The sequence below is a fragment of the Phasianus colchicus genome, chromosome 10, assembly GCF_987193195.1.
Source record: "Phasianus colchicus chromosome 10, bPhaCol1.hap1.1, whole genome shotgun sequence".
Lineage (NCBI taxonomy): Eukaryota > Metazoa > Chordata > Aves > Galliformes > Phasianidae > Phasianus > Phasianus colchicus.
In genome coordinates, this window is record NC_143445.1 from 22176325 (window position 1) to 22200199 (window position 23875).

The window sequence follows — 23875 nt, forward strand, 5'->3', positions numbered from 1 at the left end:
GCTATTAAGCAAGTTGGCGTACCTGAAAAGATTGGCAGCTTTCTACTTGGCAGCTTTTCCAAGATTTTTCCAATTTGTTTGTTTCTGAAACCCAGAGTGAGTAAGTACTGCTGGGGAGGGGAGGAAGACCAGTCGGTCGTCTGTGGCAAAATATGAAGTCCACGAGGATCTGGAATATGAAAATGAAGATAATTTCCAGTCACATTTCTTTTCAGCTGCAATGGAAGGTAATTTTTTTGTTAAAAGAAGAAGTAGGGAGTGTAAGAAGGAATTAAATGTAATCCAGAAAGCTTGCCAAAATGAAGATTACCCCAAAAATCCCCTCCAGCTGCAAGGGAGTTCTGAAATTCTAGACTTTGCAACCTTTTCCATCAACAGCTTGCATTTTGCTGACGCATTAGACAAAACTTGCTCTTTCTGTTTATGCGTTTTTCAATGCTGATCATCCAAAGCATTAATAACTCAACATTCCATTAAATGTAACATCCTTATTTTTTAACTGCAAAACAAGCTGAAGTTGTTTGCTGAATTTATGAAGCTTCATTTCCTACAGCTTTGTGCTTTTACCATCACCACCGCCATAGTGGCGTGTGACGACTCGTGCTGTGGTTGGCAGGAGTTTGTGAGGGCCCTGCCAGAACCCAGTGTGTGTCTGCTGCCCTGACCTGAGCGAGGACAGATGCTCTGAGCGAGAGCATAAACCACCTTTTCTTGGGGAACTATACCAGCTCTTTCCTTCCTCTCCTTCCCTTGCAAAAAATAAACCTAGATTGAATGTCAGTGTCACTTTCTACAAAGGAGTGCTCTGTTTTCAGTGAGCTCTGCTTTTAAGATGCCAGGCTGTGCGGTCACAGTGACAAATGGAGAACCCCATTTGGAGCTCCCCGGCCTTACCCGCACATAAATCAAAGCGAGTGGACCTGATATTTCCCTTGCAGCTACCCAGCTTCTGATGGATCCTCAATTTTGAAACAAACTGCATTGTATGCTTGGATTTAAATGCATGTCTGCTTCTCTTCCTTGGCAATAAGGAAAAATTTAAAATCAATCCAGTCCTTGCATCATAGCAGAACTTAGACTGAAGTTGGATGAATGATTGCTGTGGAATGGGAAGGTTATTTAAGATAACGTCTTCATGAGGTGTTTGGTATTTCAAACCCACTGCTGAAGGGGGACTTGGCTCATGTTTTTCATTTCACCTCCATGAGGAATGGTCATGCAGGGTGGCACAATGCTGACAATGAGTGCAACTTCTTCCTCGAGAGATTTTTCTAGCGGGTGGCATGGTTTTGGTCCAGGTCTGAATAGATAAGATAAGAAACCCCTTTTCCTTAGTTGACTTGAGTGGACGTTGCTGTGAGTTGAGGCCAGGAAGGGGAGCCAAGTCTGTTCTGTCTCAGACGGTTTCCAGGACAGAGAAAGGGAGGCTGGGAGACTCTCACCTGCATGAGAGCCAGGGTGGGAGCTGTACAGCAGCCTTCAGGGCTCTTGCTCAGCACCTCTCACACATTGCACTCTCAGAACCCCATATCGTAATTTATTCCCCAGTGCTTAGAAGCCAAGATGCAGAATATGTTATTTTGATCTTGGCCACCCCATTTAATTCCTAGAAACTAGTGATCCCAGAACCTGCACTCAGGGAAACTTGTGTAAGATTGGAACAATTTTTTAAGCAATAGAATTTCTAAACAAACACCCTTGAGGGCAGAACTAGCTCTATTCAATCTGTTTTGTAATTGATTGAAGTACTGTAGGACCAAAGTCTTTCATCCTGTTGTTTTTTTCCTTCCTCCTTTCCGCAGGAGTGGGGAAAAGCCGGGTGATGCTTTCAGAAGCATCCAGTGATTTATGAACACAACTGAACTTCAGTGCAACGCTTGCACGCCTTTGTTGTGTATGTACTTTTGAAAGTCTCACTCTCCCTATAAAATGAGGGGGTGACATGAAATATGATTTTATCTTTTTTCTGAAATCATATTCAGGGAGTTTTATTTTATGTTCTCTTTAATGCCAATACTTTTGTCCCTGGAACCTCTCAAGAAAGTAACATCAGCAAGTAAATGGTAGACAGGGACTTTACGACCTTTATGATAAATCCCATTTTCCCTTTTTAAGCAATCCCAAAACTACTGCCAGAAAGCTAATGCAGGGGCACTTGCAAAACACCATCTAGTTTTGTACTGGTTTCCCAAAGGCAAACAAAATGTACAAACCAAGTTTACTTGGTTTAATGTCTGCGCAGTTTTGTGGCAAACGCTCAACTTCCCAATTCCCTCTGAGTTCAGGCAGATGTTCCTTTCTCCTGAGAGTTGCAAGATGTTGAGTTAGATAGAAGCTAATTGAGTTAGATAAACGACCAACTCACAGCCAAGCGTTACCAGAGGTGGCCATGTTCTGAGTTACGTTAATGTCAGCAGGAAATGCCATTCCATCCCCCTGCCTCTTTTTTGGAGAAATATCATGCCCATTCCTCTTGGAAGAAGACTGTGGTCGCCAGAACTTATGCTGCTTATGCTAGGAGATGCTATTATACAACAGGCCACAGAAAGCCCTAGATTACTCTGGATATGTCTTCAACAACCCAAAGAAAACCTGGCTATCTATTCCTGTTCCCACAGCTGAGGTGCTCTCAAAGGTGGTCATCCTTCCACTGGTACTCACAGAAGGAAGAAAGTTTTTGGAAAGTGAAAGGCCTGCTGTTGGGCCAATTACTGATGGCAAGCCACCGAGACGGGAGTGAACCTGGGACTTGCTGTTGCAACAAGACAATGCAAAAGTGCTGCTGAACAAAAGAGCTCTTGTAATAATGAAATTCAACAACTGAACATGAGGCTTCACGGATAAAAATAGTCTTTGTGGGGATTTGCAGTGTAAAGTCTATGCTTTAGCTAAGTACTGATTTGATTACCTAAATCGTGTACAATCATACAGCAAATCTCAGAAGTTAATTTTCCCCACTGAAGTGTAGGAAATTCAAAGGCTCAAGCTCCAAACTCCAAAACCCCTTTTTAAGTCAGCCACACGCAGACAAACAGTATACAGTGCTTAACAGCATGTGAAATCTGCTGGTACCTGTAAAGATGTGCTGTGTGTAGCCAGGGTGCTTTTTAGTGAACGCGTCTGTCATCTTGTCTCTGTTGTCAGCCTTGACTTTTGTCACAAATGGTGTGTACATAACTGAAAAAGATTCTTCTCTGGTGATGGCTTCTTCAATCATAGCCTAAAAAGGGGAAAGAAATGACACATTTTATGTTGGTTAACGGCTAGTTAAAAAAAAAAAAAAAAAAAGGAAGGAAGGAAAAATAATTACTTCCACAGATGATATTTTTCCTTTAATAATTGCACAGTCATGCAAAGATAACATATTTTGGTCTTGAATATTAATTAGAAGGGAATTTAAATTAGTTCCAGAAAACACTGCCTATCTGTACTCAGAAAATCAATTTAATGGAGAAAGAACATTTGTAAACAGTTCTCAGTGCAGCGCGCCTATGTCTTCAATGAGAAGAAAAGTATTAGATAAATTATCTTTTAGATGAAAAAAAAAGTGGTTCTCTGCTCTTTGAAGGTCACATCTTTCATCTGAGGGTTTTATTCAGTCCTTGGGAGCTGGTTAAACAATACTAAGCATTCATATTACCCCTTGGGTTGGCATGAATCAAACACTGTGTCTATATGGAATATTAGTCTTAAAATATTGCATTCAAACACCATTTGCATCAAGAGTAAAATTCACTCCTGTGCAGAGGGCAGCACGAAGCATATGAACCTTACCATCCTTTAAAAATGACTGGAATGATGCATTATGCTGACCTTATGCAGAGAGGTGGATTTCACACTCAGTGGACCCCCAATGAACTGGTGCTGGAGGAGCTACCAGCCTGGCAACTCAGCACTTCTATTGGCCAGGGCAAGTGAGGTTTAACTGGGATTCCTTCTGGGATGGGGTTTCTGTGAGACCACATCGAGCTCTGCTTTGGGCTGCTTCTGTTTCTAACAAAAGCTGATGTGGGCAGTCCTTTCCAGAAGGCAAGAGCTGTAGTACTTCATTAATCTATCTTAGCAAAAGTGTGAACGTGGTTAATAGAGATTATAATAACATAAGTTTAATAGAGATGAATAGAAAAGCATGAAAGGAGATGTGGATGTGGCACTGAGGGCCATGGTTTATTGATGGGACACGTAAGGTCAGATTGGTGGTTGGACTTGATGAACTTGAATGTCTTTTCCAACTTACATGAGTCTATGATAAAAGATGTGTGTGTATGTATACATATATATATACATAAATGTGTTTGGATCTCCCAGATCACAGAGTGTATTGGTATGGGATTAATTTGGTGTTTTATTGACAAATCCTCCCTTTTGTTCTTTTGTTTTGTTTGGTATTCTGCTGATTTTCTGTAGCTTGGCAGCTGTTTTCTAATCTGGATTAATGTGAGTGTGTGAGCGTGCTTTTGGATGCATCCGTATATTTCACCTATATAGAGTGAGGCAGTGAGATGAAAATGGGAGCAGTTGGACCAGGCAGGCTCCATATTCTGCAGGATCAGGGAATGGCTTTACAGGTATTTGCCTGCAAAGTTCAGTTTTGGCTTTATTACCCTTCAGGATAGTTCAAGGTCACACCTATAATATCTTTCCATTGCCATATACCCAAGGCTGTTCTGAACAGCATGCAAATAGTGACTGGCTCAGAGGGCAGTAACGGCAAAATGTCAGCCAAAGGGAAAAAAAAAAGAGAGATCTGTAGTTTCTGGTCAATACTGCAACCGAAGGTATTATTATTACCCAGGAGCATAATACCCTGGACATAAGACGCTGGACATAGATGCTACTTGGTTTATTATCCTCTTGGATTTTTATGGGCTAAAGACTTTAAGGACATAAAACTTGTGACCGTAAAAACTTTGGAGCAGAAAACTTTATATGATGAAATCCCTGAGGACTTTGCTGCTTAAGCCTTTATGCACTGAAGTCCATATCTGTGGATGAATATCTCGCAGATTGTCCCAGGAAATGGAGATGCCTTACAGAGCAGTGGCTGTCAGGCTGTACGTTGTGCAATTACCCAAGGTGCAGACAAATTGTGGAGATAATTGCAAGGGCGCCAAAGGACTTCCAACAGAGTACTTGGAGAGAGGATAGGGCGGTTGTTTTTTCCTATTTGCATGTGATTTGGAGTCTTTTTATCTGAAGGAAAAGGTCATCTCTGCGATGACCTCTCAGATATGTCAGGGAGAATGTTGCTATTCTGACCTTGTGTGGGAAGAAGTGCCAGGCTCTTCCACAAAGATGTGGACAGTAGGGAAACTAATAAAGAAATATAAAGGGTTGTTTTTTAGGTTTTTTGTTGTTGTTTTGTTTTGTTTTTTGCATTTTTGCAAGTGAAATCTGCAGCTTTATCTCATTGCATAGTATTGCACTCCAGACTTCAGCTCCAGCAGAATTAGAAAAGAGAAGACATTGAGATGAGCTTGAACCATATGAAGGAGCTCCTTTAATAATTTACAGAACTGGAAGGACTACGATGGACATGAGTATGTTGAATATGGTAGTTTAGCTCAGCAGTAGAAAAACTCTATTGCTTCAGTGAAGATACAAGAATTCTTTTCAGAAGATACTGCAGAATAAACTGACGATAGGGAAAGTTTCTTTTTTGTTGCAGGACTGACTCATGCTCTGTTTTGTCAGGAGGTTTACATCTCTGTTTTGGAAGTGTGGGCAATCAGAGAAAGTCTATGGAGAGACCATGTGGAGACAAAGTGTCTGAAGGAGTATTTATATTGTCAGCACTTCTCTAAAATAGCAATTAAGTTTTTCATGAAACAGAAGCATTTGCAAGGTTTGGGAGGTGTCCATGCTATCATGAGAATTAAAAATTCAGAAGACATTCCGAAACAAAGGTGTTTTTAACAAGAGTTTGAGCATGTATCTGACCCCACATCTCATATCCCTCTTCTCTGAGCATCGTGGTGCTGCAATATTCTTTTATTTGGTGATGTTACAGACCCTGTTACAAAACCTAAGCTTTAGCCTAAACAAACTTGCATTGTCCAATCAACAAAATTTTGTTCAGCTCATAATGTAAGTAGATGCACAAGAAACAGAGTTTTCACATGTCAACATGTTATTGCAAATGATATAACTTCAGTACTTTTGTGAAACTTTACCATTTTTGCCTGCTTAGAGCAGACAAAGCACAAAAGAAGAAAAAGTGGCACTGCAGCAGCAAATTCTTCGTAACAGTGACAGCAGCTTTCCCTGCTACAGTCCCTAACCATAATCCTCTTTAACTACAGAAAGGTTTAATTTGGAAAATCCAATTATCTTGACATCTAGAATTATCCAAAAATTTAGATATCTTTCTAGTGCCTTATCTTGCAGCTGCAGTGCATACTCAGCCACTGTCTCATTTACATTACAACAGGAACTGATGCTTTTATTGATGATTTTTATTAATGTAGTGATACCAGGCAGGGTAAAGCCATTAGCCTCTTCTACGAACTGCTTCCACTCTTAGGCTGGTAGTTAGAATTATGGGAGCACTGTGGTGCAACCTATGAGCTTTTCTCTATATCTTTCCAACCATAAAGCAGTGTCTGGCAGCCCCGCCACTAAGTCTGTTGCTGTTGTGATATGAATATTTTCTCACCAGCAAGATCTTCTTACATTAGTTTTATTTATTTTTTTTCTTTCTGTGGGAAAAATAAGCAGAGGGAATGCCAGAGCGTATCTTTTTCTCAATATGTTTATGGTATGAATAAATCATGTATTATACAATAGATGAGAACTTTCTGCTTATCTGCCATGTAATGCCTCCCCATTAATGTAGGTCACATCAACTATCAGCTTATTTAGGTTCTTAAGTTATTAACGAATTTAAGTCTCTGTGAGCTATTTTGCATGCAGCACATTCTGGAAGCAGATTTGCAGAGCATCGCAGCGATAGCCCCATGAATCCTGCTGAGCTCTGAAAGGCAAAGGCAGGAGTGTTGCACATGGGTTACCTTAGGCTTCAAGATCTGTTTGATTTTCCAGTAGGTGTTTCTTTATGTTTTCAGAGAGAAGAAATCCATTCTTTATATCCTTCCAAAGAGGTCATTATTTGTTAAAGAAATAGCCAAGAACAAAGAGGGTGTGGAAAATCATGGAATCACAGAATGGTTGGGTTGGAGGGGACCATAAAGATTACTGTGTAGTTCCAACCTCCCTGCCATTGGCAGGATTGCCAGCCATCAGCTCAGGCTGCCACGGCCCATCCATGGCCTTGGGCACTCCAGGGAGGGGCACACACAGCACTGGGCAGAAAATTTCTCCCTAACATCCAATCTAAATCTCCCCTCTTTTAGTTTAAAGCCATTCCTCCTTGTTCTATCACTATTTGACTGTGTAGAAAGTTGGTCCCCCTCGCGTTAAAAGCTCCCTTCGAGTATTGGAAGGCTGCAATGAGATCTCTCTGGAGTCTCTTCTCCAAGCTAAGCAAGCCCAGCTCCCTCAACCTTCCTTTGCAGGAGAGGCTGGAGGCTGCTGTTGACATGGTGCTGGAGGGTGGGAAAGGAGAGACCCAGCATCAGTGTGGAAATACAACTCCAGTTCAAGGAAGCTCTCTGCCCTTTAATATCGCAAACTGACATGCATGAAATACCACAGGAGTCCCCAGCTCTTGTATCACTTAATGTCAGCTGGGACTTTTCCCTTTTCATCTCAGCACAGGGGTAAACTTGAAAGGTTTCTGTCCTTCTTTGGTGGAAAGACCAGTAGTGGAAAGGTTTGCCAGGCTGATTCAGAGCTCTGTCAGGGTTGAGCCCCTGTTACTACTTCATTTAGGGTTTGTTGCCTTCTAGCAACTCTGAGCCTTCCTGCTGAGGTGGCTGCTGGCCTGGCAGTGTGCCCTGCTCTGGCTGGGGTTTGCCACCTCCTTTGGATGCTGTGGTGGGAGCAAAGGTTGTCCAGTTGAGTGAGCCCTTTGATGGTCAGCATCAGGGATGTACGGTGCTGTCCAGCCAGGGCAGTGAGGTAGTGGATGTAAAAATCAAAGAGCCCATGTGAATTTGGTGAAGCTACTGGTCAAAATCCCAGTTCTTAACCAAATTTGCTATTATTGTTCATTCCTTAAGAATAAGGGAGATTTTATGGTGAGAGATACCCTAATTCCAATCCACTGCCTTCTGCTCTGAGCAGGACCGCCTGTCCAGCATCAGGAGAACCTTTTGCCATCTCTGTGTGGCTCTTGCTTTGTCAGGAGTGGGTTACAGTTTAACCAGCAACTCTTTGTGAGAAGGGGAATTGAACAGCTTGGGTGTTCTGGGCTCAGAACTGAGACAGGCTGAGCTAAAGGTCGAGCATCACTCAGTACTTTATGTCAGTGCAGTCGGATGCAGTAGCCAGTGCCTGGATGCTGCAGGCATCCGGTGATTTGGGCCTCTGCTCAGGCCTGGCAAGAAAGTCATGCGAGAAGTGGGGATACTTGCTGTAGGGTCTTTTCATGGCCTAAGGAAGAGGGGAAAATAAAAAGAAGAAAAAGGAAATCAAAATGCAGAAATGAACAGAAAGAGATGTCGGTCCTACCTTTCACTGAGCTCAACAGCTTTTGGGAACTTGACTTAAATGTGAAGAGATGAATCAGACAGCCAGAGATGGTGACTGATGTGGTTAGCCTGTAAAATGGACAGCACTGTTCAAAGGGCAGCGAAAAATCATGCTTGAATCATTGCAATAGCCAACTACTTTATGTAGCTGAATGGCTGCTAATTTAGTAGAGGACAAGTTGGCTGTATATAGAGTTGTTTCTGAAAAGGGACTTTATCTCTTTTTGTGTGATGTCCTCTGTAGTTCTTCAAGAGCTGATGTACAAATGGAAAGCCACACAGCCAGTAACGATCCTGGGAACAGCACAGGCTCCTGCCTCTAGCTTCAGCTTCCCAAAGAAAGGAGATGGGGTGCAAAGAAAGGGAAGAGGATAATGAGGATATAACTTCTTAAGGACCTTTGGAACTTGAAGGAACAATAAAGGCCCAAGAACAGCTCAAAATGGCTGGATTTCAACACTGATTTCTCAGGTTTCCTTTGTAAATCTTAAAGCTCTGCCTTGCAACCCAGCAAAAGCCAGAATGAATAGAGTGAGGTATGCACATTGCTTTTGAGCTGCTGCTTGGGGTTTTTCAATGGTATGGGGCTTTGCTGGCCAGGTTGCTCTTGCTGAACATCTCTGAGGAATGATTTATGGTGCTCTATTAACATTGAACGCTTTAATTGGTTGGTATTTTGATTCAGACTGGGATTTCAACAGCAATCAACTACAAGCAGGCATGTATTGCCTATTACATTCGGCTGGTATTCAACAGAAAAATCTTTCCTGAAATTAAAGACAATTAATCCATCTGTTTTAATAACTGTGGCATTTAAACTAGTAACTTCTCTTGTCTTGCAAATATAATTCAAGCAACACTTGTTCTACCATGAAGGATCTGGCACTAGAAAAATAGAAGCAGGTAGAAAATATATGGAGGTAGATATTATTAAAGAAGAAAGTATACAAAAAAAAAAAAAAAAAAGCCACCACAAGTTAAGTTCCTTGTTATTGTACATGCAGAATTGTTTTTGGAATGGAAATATCAGCAATAACAACAGCAATAAAAGCCTCCCAAATCAGTATCAACACGACAGAAACTCTCTGTTATATTATTTTATTTGCCTTATCAATTCAGTTTTCAATTACTTCATATTTTAACTTGTATACCCGAGGATAGAACGGAGCTGGTTTTTGCAGCTTGAGATTTATGACTTACAAGTAGTGTACTCCAAAGCCAGAATGATCTGAATCCTTGAAATGGCATATACAGGGAAAGTATGCCCAGAAAAATCTTAATGGTTTTAATTTTACCAAGTCCTTTCAGCCACGATGCAAAGAGAACACAGGGAATCCATGAAGTGGTCAGTAGCTGCACTTGGGACATCTGGATACCACTGCAGTATCTTAAGAACAAACTGATTTTCCTGCTTAAGGGCCAAAATCTTTTTGTTCTTCTAATGTGCAAGGTGAGGAAAACCATTACATCCCAATTTTCTACCAGACAATGACGAGCTTGATGATTTAAGGCAAATGTTGTCCTTCAAAGCAGCCAGGGAGACAGACGAGGGAGGATCACTTGCTGATTTTTATAAAGAGACATGACAAAATTCAAAATCAATTCTTAAAGCAACAACAAACTGCACAAAGCTCTGGGACAGTAGAGACTTAGGCAAATTAGGCATTTCCTGTACTTACTGCCTAATAGTAGGCACTAACCTCAATGGGATTTTTCCCCCAGATTTGATTTAAAGAAGGAACTTTTGAGCAGCAAAGTGTAACACAGCATGATCTGCTGAAATAGCCTCGAGAATTAACGAGAAATATGTTTTCTCAGTGATATGATGGCCAGGCTGCCCAGGGAGGCTACCTGTCAGCTCCTATCAGTCATCCCATCAGGAGGACTGCAGAACATCCCCTGCCTGTGCCAGCCTGCAAACCTGATACTCCAGAGCAGCGTGGGTCAGGCGTGAGCACAAGGACAGCTGACGGCTGGGGAGGAGGTGCTGGCTACAGAGAGCTTTCCTCTCTTAGTGTTCTTGTCTGGGGTTGTCACCCTGCAAGGTGTGAGATAAAGCTGAGGTCTACAGAAGCTGACAGCAACCATCTCTGCAGTGTAGGTGTTCAGCCACCTCGCAGGGCCAAGTGCTTTGTTCATCGTTTGCTGTACTGTGTGATCTGTGTGTTGCTCTGCACTTGCAATAGCAGCAGGCCAGGTTTTTGAACTGGAAACACCCAACGTTCATAAAAGCAGCAAGAGGGGAAAGCAAATGTCTTAATACCGAAGCCTCCATGTCAGCTGCTGCATGTGCTGCTGGAGGCTTTCTCTGTGATGTTGAGTTCAGCTGACAGAAATACTCTCAGAAAGATGGGCTCATGAGGTGTGTGGAGGAGGCACAGCTCCAGTATTGTCAGTGTGCTAAGAGCAGCCTGATGATAGCTGCAGTCTTGGCCAAAACACTGAGGTTTAGTGTCTCTTTATAAAAGACAATCAAATTCAGGTTCCTGCAAAGCAAATTAAAGGACTTCCTTGGAACTGTAGTGAAAACACGTTATGGAATTAAGGCTTTCAGTACAGATGGTCGTGGAGGTGTATAGATATGAACCTACGTGCCTGAAATGCCTTTTGGAGATTCTGCAGTTTCTGCAACACATGCACTGCTGGTAGGAGTCTGTGTGATGGGAACGACTGGGTATAAGTGCAGAGTGGGTGCTTGATATGAAACTGCAGTGTAGCATCTTGTATGCTAGATGCTTGTAGTAGTATAGGTGTGAAATGTTTTTACACGTGGAATGAAACATCCAGGGTATATGGCGCAGTTTTTAGCCATTTTGCAGTGGTGTGAATGAAACTAGACGGTGTGGAGATGGACTCTTTCTATGTAATGAAATATCTCAGATCTATTGTTTGTGTTGCTGTTCCAGCTGAGGAATGCAATTGCAGAAAATAAATGCCAGGGAGATTGCCTGATAATAGTAATAAGCAGGTCTTTGTCTTGCTGCTACCACTGTAAATATCTACCAGAATACATCTAATAACTTTCACATTATTATTTCATGTGATGAATCTTATTTAATTCAGTATTTTTAATCTAAGAGCCAATGCAGAAATCATCCAGTGCATATTCCATAGTGGGCTGTGAACAAAAGTCCATCCACTAGATTATATGTTAACTTGGAAAGCATATTTTCAATCCATGGAGTGAAATATTTGAAAATATGTTTATTGAATAGAGAAAAAGGTCTAACTTACTGAATGATATTATCCATCACAAATTACTTTTTCAGCTCTCATCAGCATTATTCCTTTATCTCAGAGTAGAATGGAAGGCAGGTATTAATATTCAAAAACAACACAGGGCATGAGGCATTACATATCACTGTACAGAAGTTCCAGAAATAGAAGTTTTACTTTAAAGGAGATAATCAAAGACAGCTAATCAAAAAGCTAATCAAAAAGAATATTTAAAAGTGCCTTGATCACGATCCATAGTTACATATACAGGGAGAAGATAACAAGTAGTAGAGGATCGTCAAGCCTTCAGAGGTGAATATGTAACACAAATTTGGAGCGGACAAGTCAGATTCCAGTTTGTAAACGGAGGAGAGGCAGGGGACAGACATACAATAAAACACCATTTAGAATGTGGTAAATACTCTGTTATTAAAATATTTAAATGGGGATTTGATAAGTTTCTCAAAAACCAGCCTCAGCTTCTCCTCTTTTGTCACTGATGCAGGAAGGTAAGGGTGAAATTCTGTGGCATTTTTGTGCAGTAAGTCAGATAATTCATCAACACGAGCCTGTGGTCTTAAAGATTTGACAGTACGAGCCTTGTGGTGTGTCTATGAGGAGGTACAGAGCCATGTGGAACAGATCACTGCTGATGAAGAAATGCGTAAGAGTTAACAAAGAGGAGGGGAAAGATTTGGGGGTGCTTTAAGAAGTGTTGAAGAAAGAGGGCTCTTGGCAGCTGATGTCAGGAATAGAATGAGTTCAAAGGAAAGGATAAAACCAAAATCGGGAGAAGTAAACCAAAGGAGATACAAGATAAAGACTGCTCTGAGCATGAGAAATAGATCAAGAGAGAAAAAACAGTGATTTAGAAGTAGGACAAATAAAAAGGAGCTTTGCGGAAGTGAATTCTGGGCCTGAAGTTTTTGCAGCACAGAAGTCAGCTGAAGGATTTGGGTGGTCTGTGTGACGTTCTGAAGCTATGAACAAAGAAGGATGCAGCGTGTGAGAAGGGAAGGCCCTCACAGCAGTGAAAAAATCATGAAAAAAAGAAACAAAAGTAGTCCGTGACACGCCAGAAGATTATGTATATGACCAACTGATCAAAGCAAAGAGTGACAAATCTCTTCTAAACATCTTTCTTCAGAGAAGTAAAAAAGCAAACGGTCCTACTTGCCATCTATTCCCTTCCTCCTCAGAAAATGCTACTCATGGTTGTGAGCCAACGCGAGGAGCGAGTTCTGGGGCAGAGGAGTAGCTAGAAAGAAAAGCGTGCATCAATAGCTGTTGCTTTGGTTACAAAGGCACATAAGCATGTATTGTCGTGACAAGTTATTTTCAGCTTTACACCATGAAATAGAGAGAATATTAATGAAAAAGATCATGTTACCTCTGCTCGGTCTCTTTGTGGTGGAAAGTCCCAGGGCAGTGTCATGTGCTGCACCGCGCTGTGAATTGTCACTCTGCACTAATGACATTGAAGTCACCTCTGATGCTGAACACAGAGAACTCGTTGGCTTGGGAAGGAAAAGGCTGCTGGTGGTGCTGGGGATATCTCTTCTCAAACAGCGTTTCTTAAGTGCTGGTTATTACCTTGAGTGGGAGCAGTACTGGGCACCCAGCTGCCTGTACTGAGTGTGTGTCAGCAGATAGACACCGCTGAATCCTTAGCTTTGCCCACGCCGAAGCATACACACAAAAGGCACAAAATTGCAGAGCAATCTCTGTCTCCCAGTGAAAATCAAGCACAACGGGAGATCAAACTAATGGTTGGGTCTCTACTGACGTTTCAACAGACAATACTTCTGCAGACAACGACAGGTTCAGGAGGAAGGCAGAAGTGGTAACACGGTGCGATAGGACCTCTTGGTTCCATGGTGGTCCAGAGAGGCCCGTGAGAAAAGAGCAGCAAGCTGGGAACTGAACAGAAATGAACAGAGCCCTGTCACTGCCAAAATCCTTTGGCCTTTGCTGCCTGTAAGGTGATGCTAATGGCAATGCAGTAACCCTGCTGTTGCTTTGGTTCACTCCCATCTTAGACCAACCGCATCTTCAGGTTTAGACTTTGTGCAGAGGCACTGTGATAGTGTTACCCTTCATGCCATTTATTTGTCCCTAGCATAGCAGTTACATAGCAGGACAGTCTGAACCCCTGAGGGAGAGGACAGCCATGACCTATGACAGCTTCTTCTACAAAGGCTGATGCTTTGAAGCTTCGTGCTCATGGCATCAAGAAAGGGAGTCGATGGATACCAGTGTTAAGAGACAAAAAAAGATATTCCATTAGAAGAAATGACCCTTTCATAAAACCTGTTTGTGAACTCGAAATTTTAAACGAGTCTGACCCAGTGGGAAAAAAATCAAACTGTTCTTTAGAGAAGAAATTCTCTGCTGGAAAGCATATAAGAAAGTTCACAGGCACTGCAAACACTAGCCCAGTGGGTAATTCTCTGAATGAGATGCACTTTGCACTCACAGCAGTACTGAAATTCAGCAGCTCCCAAGACTGAGATTTATTCCATTTTACCAATAAGAATGCAACTAATAATAGTTTTTAAAAGGGAGAATTTACCACATGATTGAAAGTAAAAGACCAGATTCTCATCTTTATTACCCTGGCTTATGCCAGACATATTTTGTACCCCTTCATATAAAGTACAACAAGGACTAGCCCTTTTGTGGTCACAGACCTTCTCACAGAATAAAATGCCGAAAGATGGGATCACAGTCAGACTCTGATATTCTGTCCCAAGGGACATACATTATTTCTGATACTGGTAAATCCTTTGTTTTTATTAGCCATCTTTACCCAGTCACCAAAATCACTCGTCCCTGGCCTCCTCCTCTATGAGAGCTCTCCTCAGGATGAGAGGGGTATCCTTAAACTTAAACTTGTGCTGATGTGGCTGAACTGCTGTCTCAAATAGGTATCACCCAAGAGGCGAGTCTCATTGAAGTCAATGGTCTACTCCCCACATAACTAATCTTTGTAGAACTGGGGTCGTTCCTAGCCATCCTTCACAGGGCACTTTTGGTTTCTGTGGGACCATTCATTACAGTCATTTTTTCCTCTCCTTCTGGTTGAAGAGTTTGGAAAGGTGTCAGAGGATTAGTATCATGCAAATTGCAAAAGGAAAGTGTCACTATAGTAGGAAGACTTCGCAAAAAATAGCTTTGGGGACTATACAGTATCCAGAATTAAATTTTATAGCAGTCTATAAAATTGAAGTATGAGCCAAGGGTTAACAACCTTGAATTTTGCCCTTAAAATTAGTCCAAGAAAATCTACTTCATTATAAATACGATAGTACTATATGGTGTCCTGTTGATTGATATGCCCAAGAGCTACCTTTGTCGGCAGTCTTTTAAGCAGTAATCCTTCATTTTGGTCTTAGTAGCGAGATGGGCACCTCCCTCCTTGTTGAGCCATCAATTTTTACCTGCCAATACAGTTTGATGAGCTTGCTTATACGCTGCTCAGTGCCTCCTGTCAGCCAGTACATATAGTCAGCAATCATGGCGCTCCTGATGACAAAAGCAAAATAAATGAGTGTATGGGGAGAGAAGGATGTATACAGCAATATTTAAAGGAGATAACATTAGAAGAATATAACATGAATCTATATCAAAAGATTACGGATAACTCTTAGTTTTTGTCCTCCTTTAAGACAAATATTAGTAAACATTTTTAGATAGCTAAACCACCTGCACACAAACAACCCTACGTTTTAAAAATCTTTTTTCCATATTTTACTCTGAGAAAATAGTTAATGACTGCTCACCAAGAGATAAATATTTTGCTTTAAAGCATTTGTGGGTGAGATATCTTATATCCAAGTACAGTTTTTATAAGATAGCATCAAGATGTATAAAACCCCACAGCTTGGCAGCCCGAGGAAATCAGTGTATGGCGTATTCAGACTTAGTACACCTTTGATTAAACTTTATCTTAAGAAAAACCCCAAGTCCAAAGTAATCAGCTATCTTGCTACCTAATTGTGTATGCTTTAGTACTCCCACTGTCTGTTGCAATCACTGCATTCCTCTTTCTAGACTGAGAGATATTAAAAACTATTGTGCAATGGATATTAATGCAGAGTCTTAAGAGACTTTAGAAAATCAGTTTGCTTTTATGGCTGCCTCTCTACACTGCTTTCCGTTCCCATTCCTCTAGAGATTCCAAATCCAATTAAATGTGACTAGATGTAATTCCAAATTGTCACTTTAGTCAATTAAACATATAATAATCTTGTGTACCTAATTACTAGCACTGAAAGTTTATTTGTTGATGTAGTGCTATCAATGTGTACTTCTGCATGTTCCCCTTATCATTGCCTATATATTAATTGTGCTTTGACATTACTGTAAATTGAATTTGAAATTTCCCCCTAGTTAAAAGTGTCTCACAAACAGTAATCCCAATCCTGTTGTAATACCCTTTCAGAACATACTTTCCAAGGCTGTATTATGTTCTTAATGAGATATAACCAGAAATACACGGATTTAACAATAAACATTTCAAAGCAGGCCCAGTATCAGGAGGTAACATATTGTTACAAACAGGAACTAAATCTTCCCTTAGATGTTCGCGTGAAGCTCCTGTTAATTTCACTGGGAGAAAAGCAATTTTGGAAGATACATGGATTTCTGCGTAAGGACTGGATTTAACCATAAGCCTTATCCAACTCTCATTCAAATCACTGGCAAAAAATCCTCTTGATTGCACTAGAACAAAGAGCAGCTTCTAATTGAACATTGTTAGCCCAGCTGGCACAGGATGAACAAAGGATGAAATCCTCACTGCGCTGAAAATCACTGGCAAAACTCTCACCAACTCCAAACGGTGCCAGGATTTAATCCCGGGAATGACATATAAACATCCTAAGGATGAAATGGAGAGGGTGAGCAAAGTATCCGGCGCCATCAGCAATGGTTTTGGGAAGAGCTGACTGCTATCTCCTGAGACACGATGGGGAAATAAGCACATGGCACAAAAATGGGGAAGACGTTGAAGGAATCTGTCACATTTCTTTGTACTATGGTGCCTCTGGTCTACTAGTAGTGGTCTATGAAGCTTCCAGCCCCTGTGACATTGGTACTCAGGAGTCTCATGGTCTCTAGCAGTGTATGCAAGTGGAGGTGGTCTCCTTGTGGGAAAAAAGGAACTTTCAATCTAAATTTAGAGCAATTTTCAAGTACTAAAGTCTGGCATTTTTTAGAGTCAAACGATATTTGCAAATGGTCATTTACAATTTAAGATCCTATAGATTATCTGCCATTTCAGAGATTAAAAGTGGCAAATCCTTAACTCCAGCAGTACCCTGTCTCCATCTCATGCAGTGGTGCTGCTACGGGTCATAGACTCATATAATCATCAAGGTTGGAAAAGATCTCTAAGATCATCTAGCCCTATCGTCAGCCTACCACCAACACTGCTTGCTAACCATGCCACTCAGAGCTACATCTCCGTGGTCCTTGAACACCTCCAGGGATGGTGACTCGTCCACTTCCTGGATGAATCACTTCATCTCTCTGTTTGCCGGCATCAGCTGTAACATGAAGACAGTCATGTTTGACTGATTTACATATTTGGTGTGTGAGATCTCCTGGTACAAGCAGCCTTTTACTAATTCTTCGTGGCACGCTCAGCACGATGTCACTCTGATCATGGCAGAGGTCTCTGGGTACCACTGCACTTCAGACAAACGCCCTTCCTTCTTAATTTGCTCTTATTTAAATAATCAGAATCCCACTTACATTTCAGGCATTCGTGTTTAGTTTTTCAACATCTGCTTTTATCCCTGCTGGCTTTCCCTTGTATCACTGCGCGTCACACCAGGAACAGCAAGGCACATGCATAAAAACACCCTGAGCCTTTTGTGTGCCTTCATCTCCATTTCACCTCTCACTTCCTCGGCCATCAGGGAGCACACACAGGTCAGGACTGATGCTTGCTGCTTTGACCTCGGGGCTTAGGAGGGACTTAAAAATTCCACTTTCAAAAGAAACATAAGCAGTCATGCTGTGTGTGGATGGCCTACGTCCAACCCCAAATGGGCCTAAGTCAGAGAGGTCTCTTTGTTGGCCTCTGAGGTTGATTCCAGTGTCAAAGTGGCACATGTGATAGGGAATTATGAGTTCCCTGACGCAGGTGAAATTACGCTGGCTGAATTCGGTTATAGGGCTGGACACTGAGAAATGTGTAGGGACCTGAACACTGAGACAGAAACCAGAGGGTCGATTGAGATATCTGGGCAGGTGGCTCCCAGAGAAGTACATAAAAGCAGGACGTGCTGTGCTGGGCTCCCAGTGAGGACCCATCCTTTGGCCCACAGAACCAGGTGGCAGTGGGTTTCTGTAAGGGACATACAAGCACACACTTTGAGAAGAGACTTCAGTAAAATATTATTTAAGGAAATGCTATTTATAAAAACATTATTTAGGATCTTCAGACAGTGACTGCTCATTAACATTTTTTTTCTCCCTCCTTGCTTGGAGTGATCAGATGTGTATCTCTAAACATATTGTGCCTGCTTTTTTCTCTTTTTTAATGGCTGCACGTCTAATGGCATCTCAGCAAAGCTGACAATCCTTCCTCCGGTGATATGATCATCTGGAGGTTTCCTTCACTATGTGGAGGGCACTACTTTACTTTAGAATGGACTCATTTGTCACATTTTTTAACACTATGCAAGGCAATGCTTCCATTTCCTTCAGTGTACTAATGAAGAAGAGAGACATTTACTTTCCTAAAACTGGGACAAAAATACCAAATAATGAAGGATGAAATTCTATCTGATTCTGAAACTTCTCTTCTTATATCTGATGATTTTTTCAAGGGATCAGCTGAAGAATTTAGCTGAAATAATCACATTTCTATGTAACTCTGTAATTCAGATTATTATTGCCATTTCTATTTGCATGTGTACATCGGCATGTTCTTGTTTGGGTTAGCCCCATGTCACTTACACTTTTACCTATGCTAAATTAATGCTGTGACTCTTTAAAACAAGTCTGACATCAAACTGATAAAACACTGAACATAGATCAACAGAGGACTCTGTGATGACTAAATAGCCATCCACTGTGACTTAGAGTCAAATATAAAAGTAAAATTACATGTCAAATGAAGGATACAAAACTCTGTAACATACTGCTGGAGTGCATTCTTATTAAAGGTTTATGGGGATAATGTATATCTTGTGAATGAAGCTGCGTTGTTTTAGAAGGTCACTGCTACTCCATAGATAAAAGGAGCTTTATGGTGTGTACGTTAGAAGAAGCATAGGATTAGTTCCCCTCCCTAACAGGGATTTGGGAAGAGCAGAAAGCTGAAGTCCTCGAACAAAAAGTCTTCCTAGTAAGCTTACTGATATGCACAGAAATGGAATGAGGGGCCATTTCCTACCCTGTTCTCACATCAATATTGTAGATATTGCATTTCAGCAGTACGTGAGGGGCAGAGCAGGTCCTTCCTGCCCCGTCCTGCAGCCACAGGTCTGCATGGGCTGGGGTCAGCTGCTGTGTTCTGTGGAGATTTGGAGTTGCAAAAGCTGGCCAGCAACAGACCTCGCTCTGCCTTGATATAAAGTCTAACAGCAAAGAATGGATAGATGCGTTTGCTTCCTATTTCTGACACAATCACTTCATGCAATATTCAGGAATACTGACCGCATATTTACAGACCCTCATTGCTCACAGCTGCTCAACCCACCCGTGCTCCTGCAGGAGGCCCGGATCTGAAGGTGCTGTGTTCTACCTGCTCCATCCAGCCACTTGGTGGTGCAGAACAATAAGATATATTTCTCTGCGTGCAGGCGAACATCACACCGCAGATCCCAAATCGCCTCCCTCAGCCCCTCGACAGAAACACAGAGGCCTTGCAGGAACAGCCAGAAGTGCCTCTCGCTGCCTGACAGCTGCTGACACCAAGTTAGGGCACAGCCCTCATCAGTGGCAGGAAATTACCTTTGCTCTCTGCTTCAAGTGATCTAACCTGGATCTGCAGTCAGTGGTACTAACAGAGGGCCTCAGGCAGTGCCCTGGGTAGCAGAGCTGTTGTTGGAAAGTGGTAAGTTAATTTCAGCTTCTTTTTTCCCCCTTGAGTTTAATAGGAACTTTAATATTCCTGTTTAGACCACCCCTGATGGAGACATCTTGGTGTTTGAGAGATCCACTGTTCCAGTGTTGAGTCTGAGATGTGAGACACAAAATTAAAAATGCGCTCTCTGCTGGATGACCTTTCTTACTTTTGTCTGAGACTAGAAAAGGAAACTGATGTTTATAGGTGGAGTAAGTAGGAAGTAGTCACTGTAATGCAATTATGCCATTTGGAAAGGGAACAAAATAATAGCAGTTAATTTTTAAACATCCTCATATATCCTAAATAAATGTGCACTCATTACTGTGAGGTTTATGGAGATACACGAGATGATGAGGGAGAAACAGAACTCCAGAATACTGAACAGGAAGGAAATAAGTGATGACAGCATTTACCTATCTGTGGACCTTCCCTTGAATGGCGTTGTGACAATCCTCCTACTCCCGCATGCAACAAATAAACACTAATTCTGCATAGAGCTGGTTAACTCTTTGCTTTTAAACGTTGTACTGGTGGGCCTTAAATGTGCTGGGAATCTGCTCTAAAACTCTGCTGTCCTGCCAGCCCCTTCCATGTTGGCAATGGGCTCTGCTTGCTGACTTTGCTGAAGTTTCTGGGTCATGGTGGTCCATTGCTAGAAAGTACAATTAGGTTTCCTGAGAGGAAAACGGCACCTGTATTCAGGATACAATTATTACATTTATCATTATCTGTCTGGTGGCTGCACGCAGGTAACAACTTTCTGCATTGTACTGAGACTGCTATGCAGTGATAACAAATGTTTCTCACTTAATGGCAACTACCACGTAAGGACACAGCGAGTGCTTTACAGACGTGAGTTGGGAAGTGGAGCAGTGCATGGGGAAGGGAGAGACCTTCTACCGTGAGAAGGGGCATCCAAGATGCCAGGCACTGAGCCCAGTTGTGACCTGGGGGGCCGTTTGGTGGAAGGATGGGGTGAGGAATTGTGTATGGATGGATGTGCAGTGGAACTTGCAGGGATGTAGCTCTGCACTAGTGCTCAGGCTGATGTTTGGCACCTGGGCATCTCGAGCAATAAAGAATAACATGTGGGAATAACTCTAGGTAGAGGCCAACATCGTATGTTGGTGTCAAGTTAAATAATAGGCAGCGTGGGCTTTCCTTGGGGCTCTGAGTGCTCCCACTGCTTGTCAGAGCTGGTCTCCCAGACCCGATTTACGAAGTGTGCCTTTCCAAGTGTTACCCTGGGGATGCCATGGAGCTGGTGGGAGCACAGGAATGCGTGGTGTGGGGGCAGAGCAGACCCCATCCCATCTCTACAATGCAACTGCTGGTTGTGGGGGACCATGGGGCTGTGCTGGCCCAACTCCCCCCATGCTTGTGCAGCCCAGGGGCTCACAGCATTCGTGGGTGGGGGCTGTTTCTATGACAAGTGTTTGTATAGAATTTCCTCTCTGTTCATTTCCATTTAGGAAGGAATAATAAGGATGGGGAAGATATATGAACTTTGCAAGAGGAAACCCAGGCAGGGTTCAAAGTCTGGCTGTCCCCCTCTCCCCCTCTCCGCAGTGCCTTCATCTTGCCCAAGCGTTGGCATGCCTTTCATCAGCACAGCTGAATGCTTTGTAAAGCAGTGCTGAATGCAGCAGCTAACCTGGAATGCACACCTGACTTTCACCTCCTGAGCTTTCTCTTGTGACTGAAGTGGGACCTGGATCCTTGCATAGGTCTGAAGTTTACTCCTTGCAGACCTGGCTTTCTTTCCGGCTGATGGGATTATCATGACTTTTTTTTCTTTTTAAATAGGAATGTCAAAAAGCTGAGTCAGCCATACTGCAGCTATTCAGATCCCCAATCTTCTTCCTCCTTAAGGATTGCTTACCCGGGCTCTGTACAGTCAGATGAAGATGAGTTGTTTGTTCTGGCAGAGGCACAGGCAGTCTGTTTTCCCCTACATGTATACAACTAATTTCAAGTCACTACTGTTCTAGCTAGTGATAAAAGAGCTATCTTAAGCTTTTCACAGAACACAGTGACACTGTTAAATCAGCACAGCATTTTGATTAGCAGAAAGATGAGAGCTATATGGCTTAATGGTTAAAAAGGGGAGAAATCCCTTCTGTAGCTTAAACTTCAGTTTCAAAGCAAACAGGAAGCCTGGTCTTTCTGTAAGTTACCAGTTTTCACCTTACTGCTGTTTCAAGGCTCTTCAGTACTGGCAATAGGCACTCTTGGAGTAAGGAAGAAAAATTGCTTTCATGCCTTGTTGCTCGCAGGGTCAGACCTCTCGTCACAGCCACGTAACAGGAGGCTGTGGGGTCACAGCTGCCAGGCATGGGGATGTGGAGGATGTGCAGGCTCTGGTTCCTCCACCTGCAGGAGCGCTGATGCTCACCCTTGGGTCTTTGTCCTCTGTCTTGCAGCCTTGCCCTTGAAAGCAGCATTTGTGTCTTGACTGCTTTGTCCTTGGGACTGGTGGGGGCCTCCAAGGCTCTGCTGTGCCTTGCACATCCTCATCTCATCCTTCCCAAAGGCAGCAGTCCTTATGCTGACAGGAAGGTGGGGGCCCCTCAGCCTTCTCCATGCGCATTTTTCTCGGCACAGTGAAGAACCCAACCCAGGGCTCTCTTCTGAAGTTTTCCATTCGGGTTTTTATGGGATCTTTTCATCAGCTGTGACTATGCCTCCTTCACCAGGGTACTCTCAGCAGCTGCTGTCAAGGCTGATCCTGAACTTAAACGCCTTCTAATGCCTAAAGCTTCCTGGTAACTTCCAGACTAAATTTATGTATAATGAATTTATGCCCATTTGTTTGAAGGCCAAGATGGTCTTTCAACCAGAATAGGTTTGCTCCCTTCTGAGGTTTAAATCTTTACTGTGTTTGTCAAGAGCGGTCTCTGAACAATAGAGGATAAATATATTTACTAGCTGACACCTTAGTGAAAGTGGCTGCAGCGCTTTGGAATTCATCACTTGCAGATGCTCTGACCCTGCATGGTGTTCCTGGGATCGCTTTACAGTGCCAAATGGCCTCAGGCTGCGCTCTACATGGTAGCATCCTGGCACAGCACTTTCCTGAAGATACTGCGATGCAGCCAACAGAACGCAGAAGTGATGCAGATGTGGGCAGATCAGGCTCCTCGTACTAACAGATGCCCTTTCATTCCAACCATTTCATATGCTAACTGTACTCAGCGCTTGTAGGGCCACAGCTTCACTGTGTTCAGTTTAGGGCCCCTCACTACAAGAAAGACATTGAGGCACTGGAGTGTGTCTAGAGAGAGGCAACAAAGCTGTGAGGAGTCTGATATGGAGAGACTGAGGGAACTGGGATGGTTTTGTCTAGTGAAGAGGAGGCTCAGGGGGGACTTCATTGCTTCCTGCAGCTCCTGAGTGGAGGTTGTGGTGGGGAGTTGGTCTCTGCTTTGAGGTAATATTGATAGGACGACAGGTGATGGCCCCAAGTTTCATCAGGGGAGGTTCAGGTTGGGAATTAGGAAACAAATATTCTGAGAGTGGTGCTGCACTGGCACAGGCTGCCCAGGGAGTGGTGGGGTCACCAACCCTGGGGGTGTTCAAGGACTGTAGGCAGTGAAGGACGTGTTCAGTGGGTGTGGTAGGATGGGTTGGGCTTTGTGATCTTAGAGGTCTCCTCCAACCTGAATGATTCTATGAATTGTGGGCTGATGAGCAGTTGTGAAAATTGTATGTAAAGGAACTCGAGAGATGCTTAAATTACAGGTGGCCCCGCTCTAGCTTATGGCTTTCTCTGAACCAAAGAATTTGGTTGGGTACATCCTCAGAGATGAACTCCCATGGAATTTCAGGTAGGGAGAGGTAAATCCCTCTTTCTGTGCTCTTGTGCTCAGCAGTGCTATTCACAACCAACCTGTTTGTGTACCCATATGGTGTTCTGGGGGTATTTGACAGAGCATATATTCACTTAAAACACATGGAGGACTGGAAGGTGAGGAATGCTCAGAGA

General features: G+C 42.7%; 1 protein-coding gene across 4 annotated transcripts in view; it reads right to left on the minus strand.

Annotated features, from left to right (window-relative positions):
• The window catches only part of SPATA16 (spermatogenesis associated 16), an 85401-nt gene that overhangs the window by 21303 nt on the left and 40223 nt on the right, over positions 1 to 23875 (minus strand). For all 4 annotated transcript variants that reach the window (XM_090147725.1, XM_031614568.2, XM_090147726.1 and 1 more), the window contains 3 exons: positions 15248 to 15332; positions 3073 to 3220; positions 23 to 169 (listed from right to left, as the gene is read on the minus strand). In XM_090147725.1, the coding sequence (XP_090003851.1) occupies positions 23 to 169; positions 3073 to 3220; positions 15248 to 15332 (380 nt within the window). The remainder of the gene's footprint in view (positions 1 to 22; positions 170 to 3072; positions 3221 to 15247; positions 15333 to 23875) is intronic.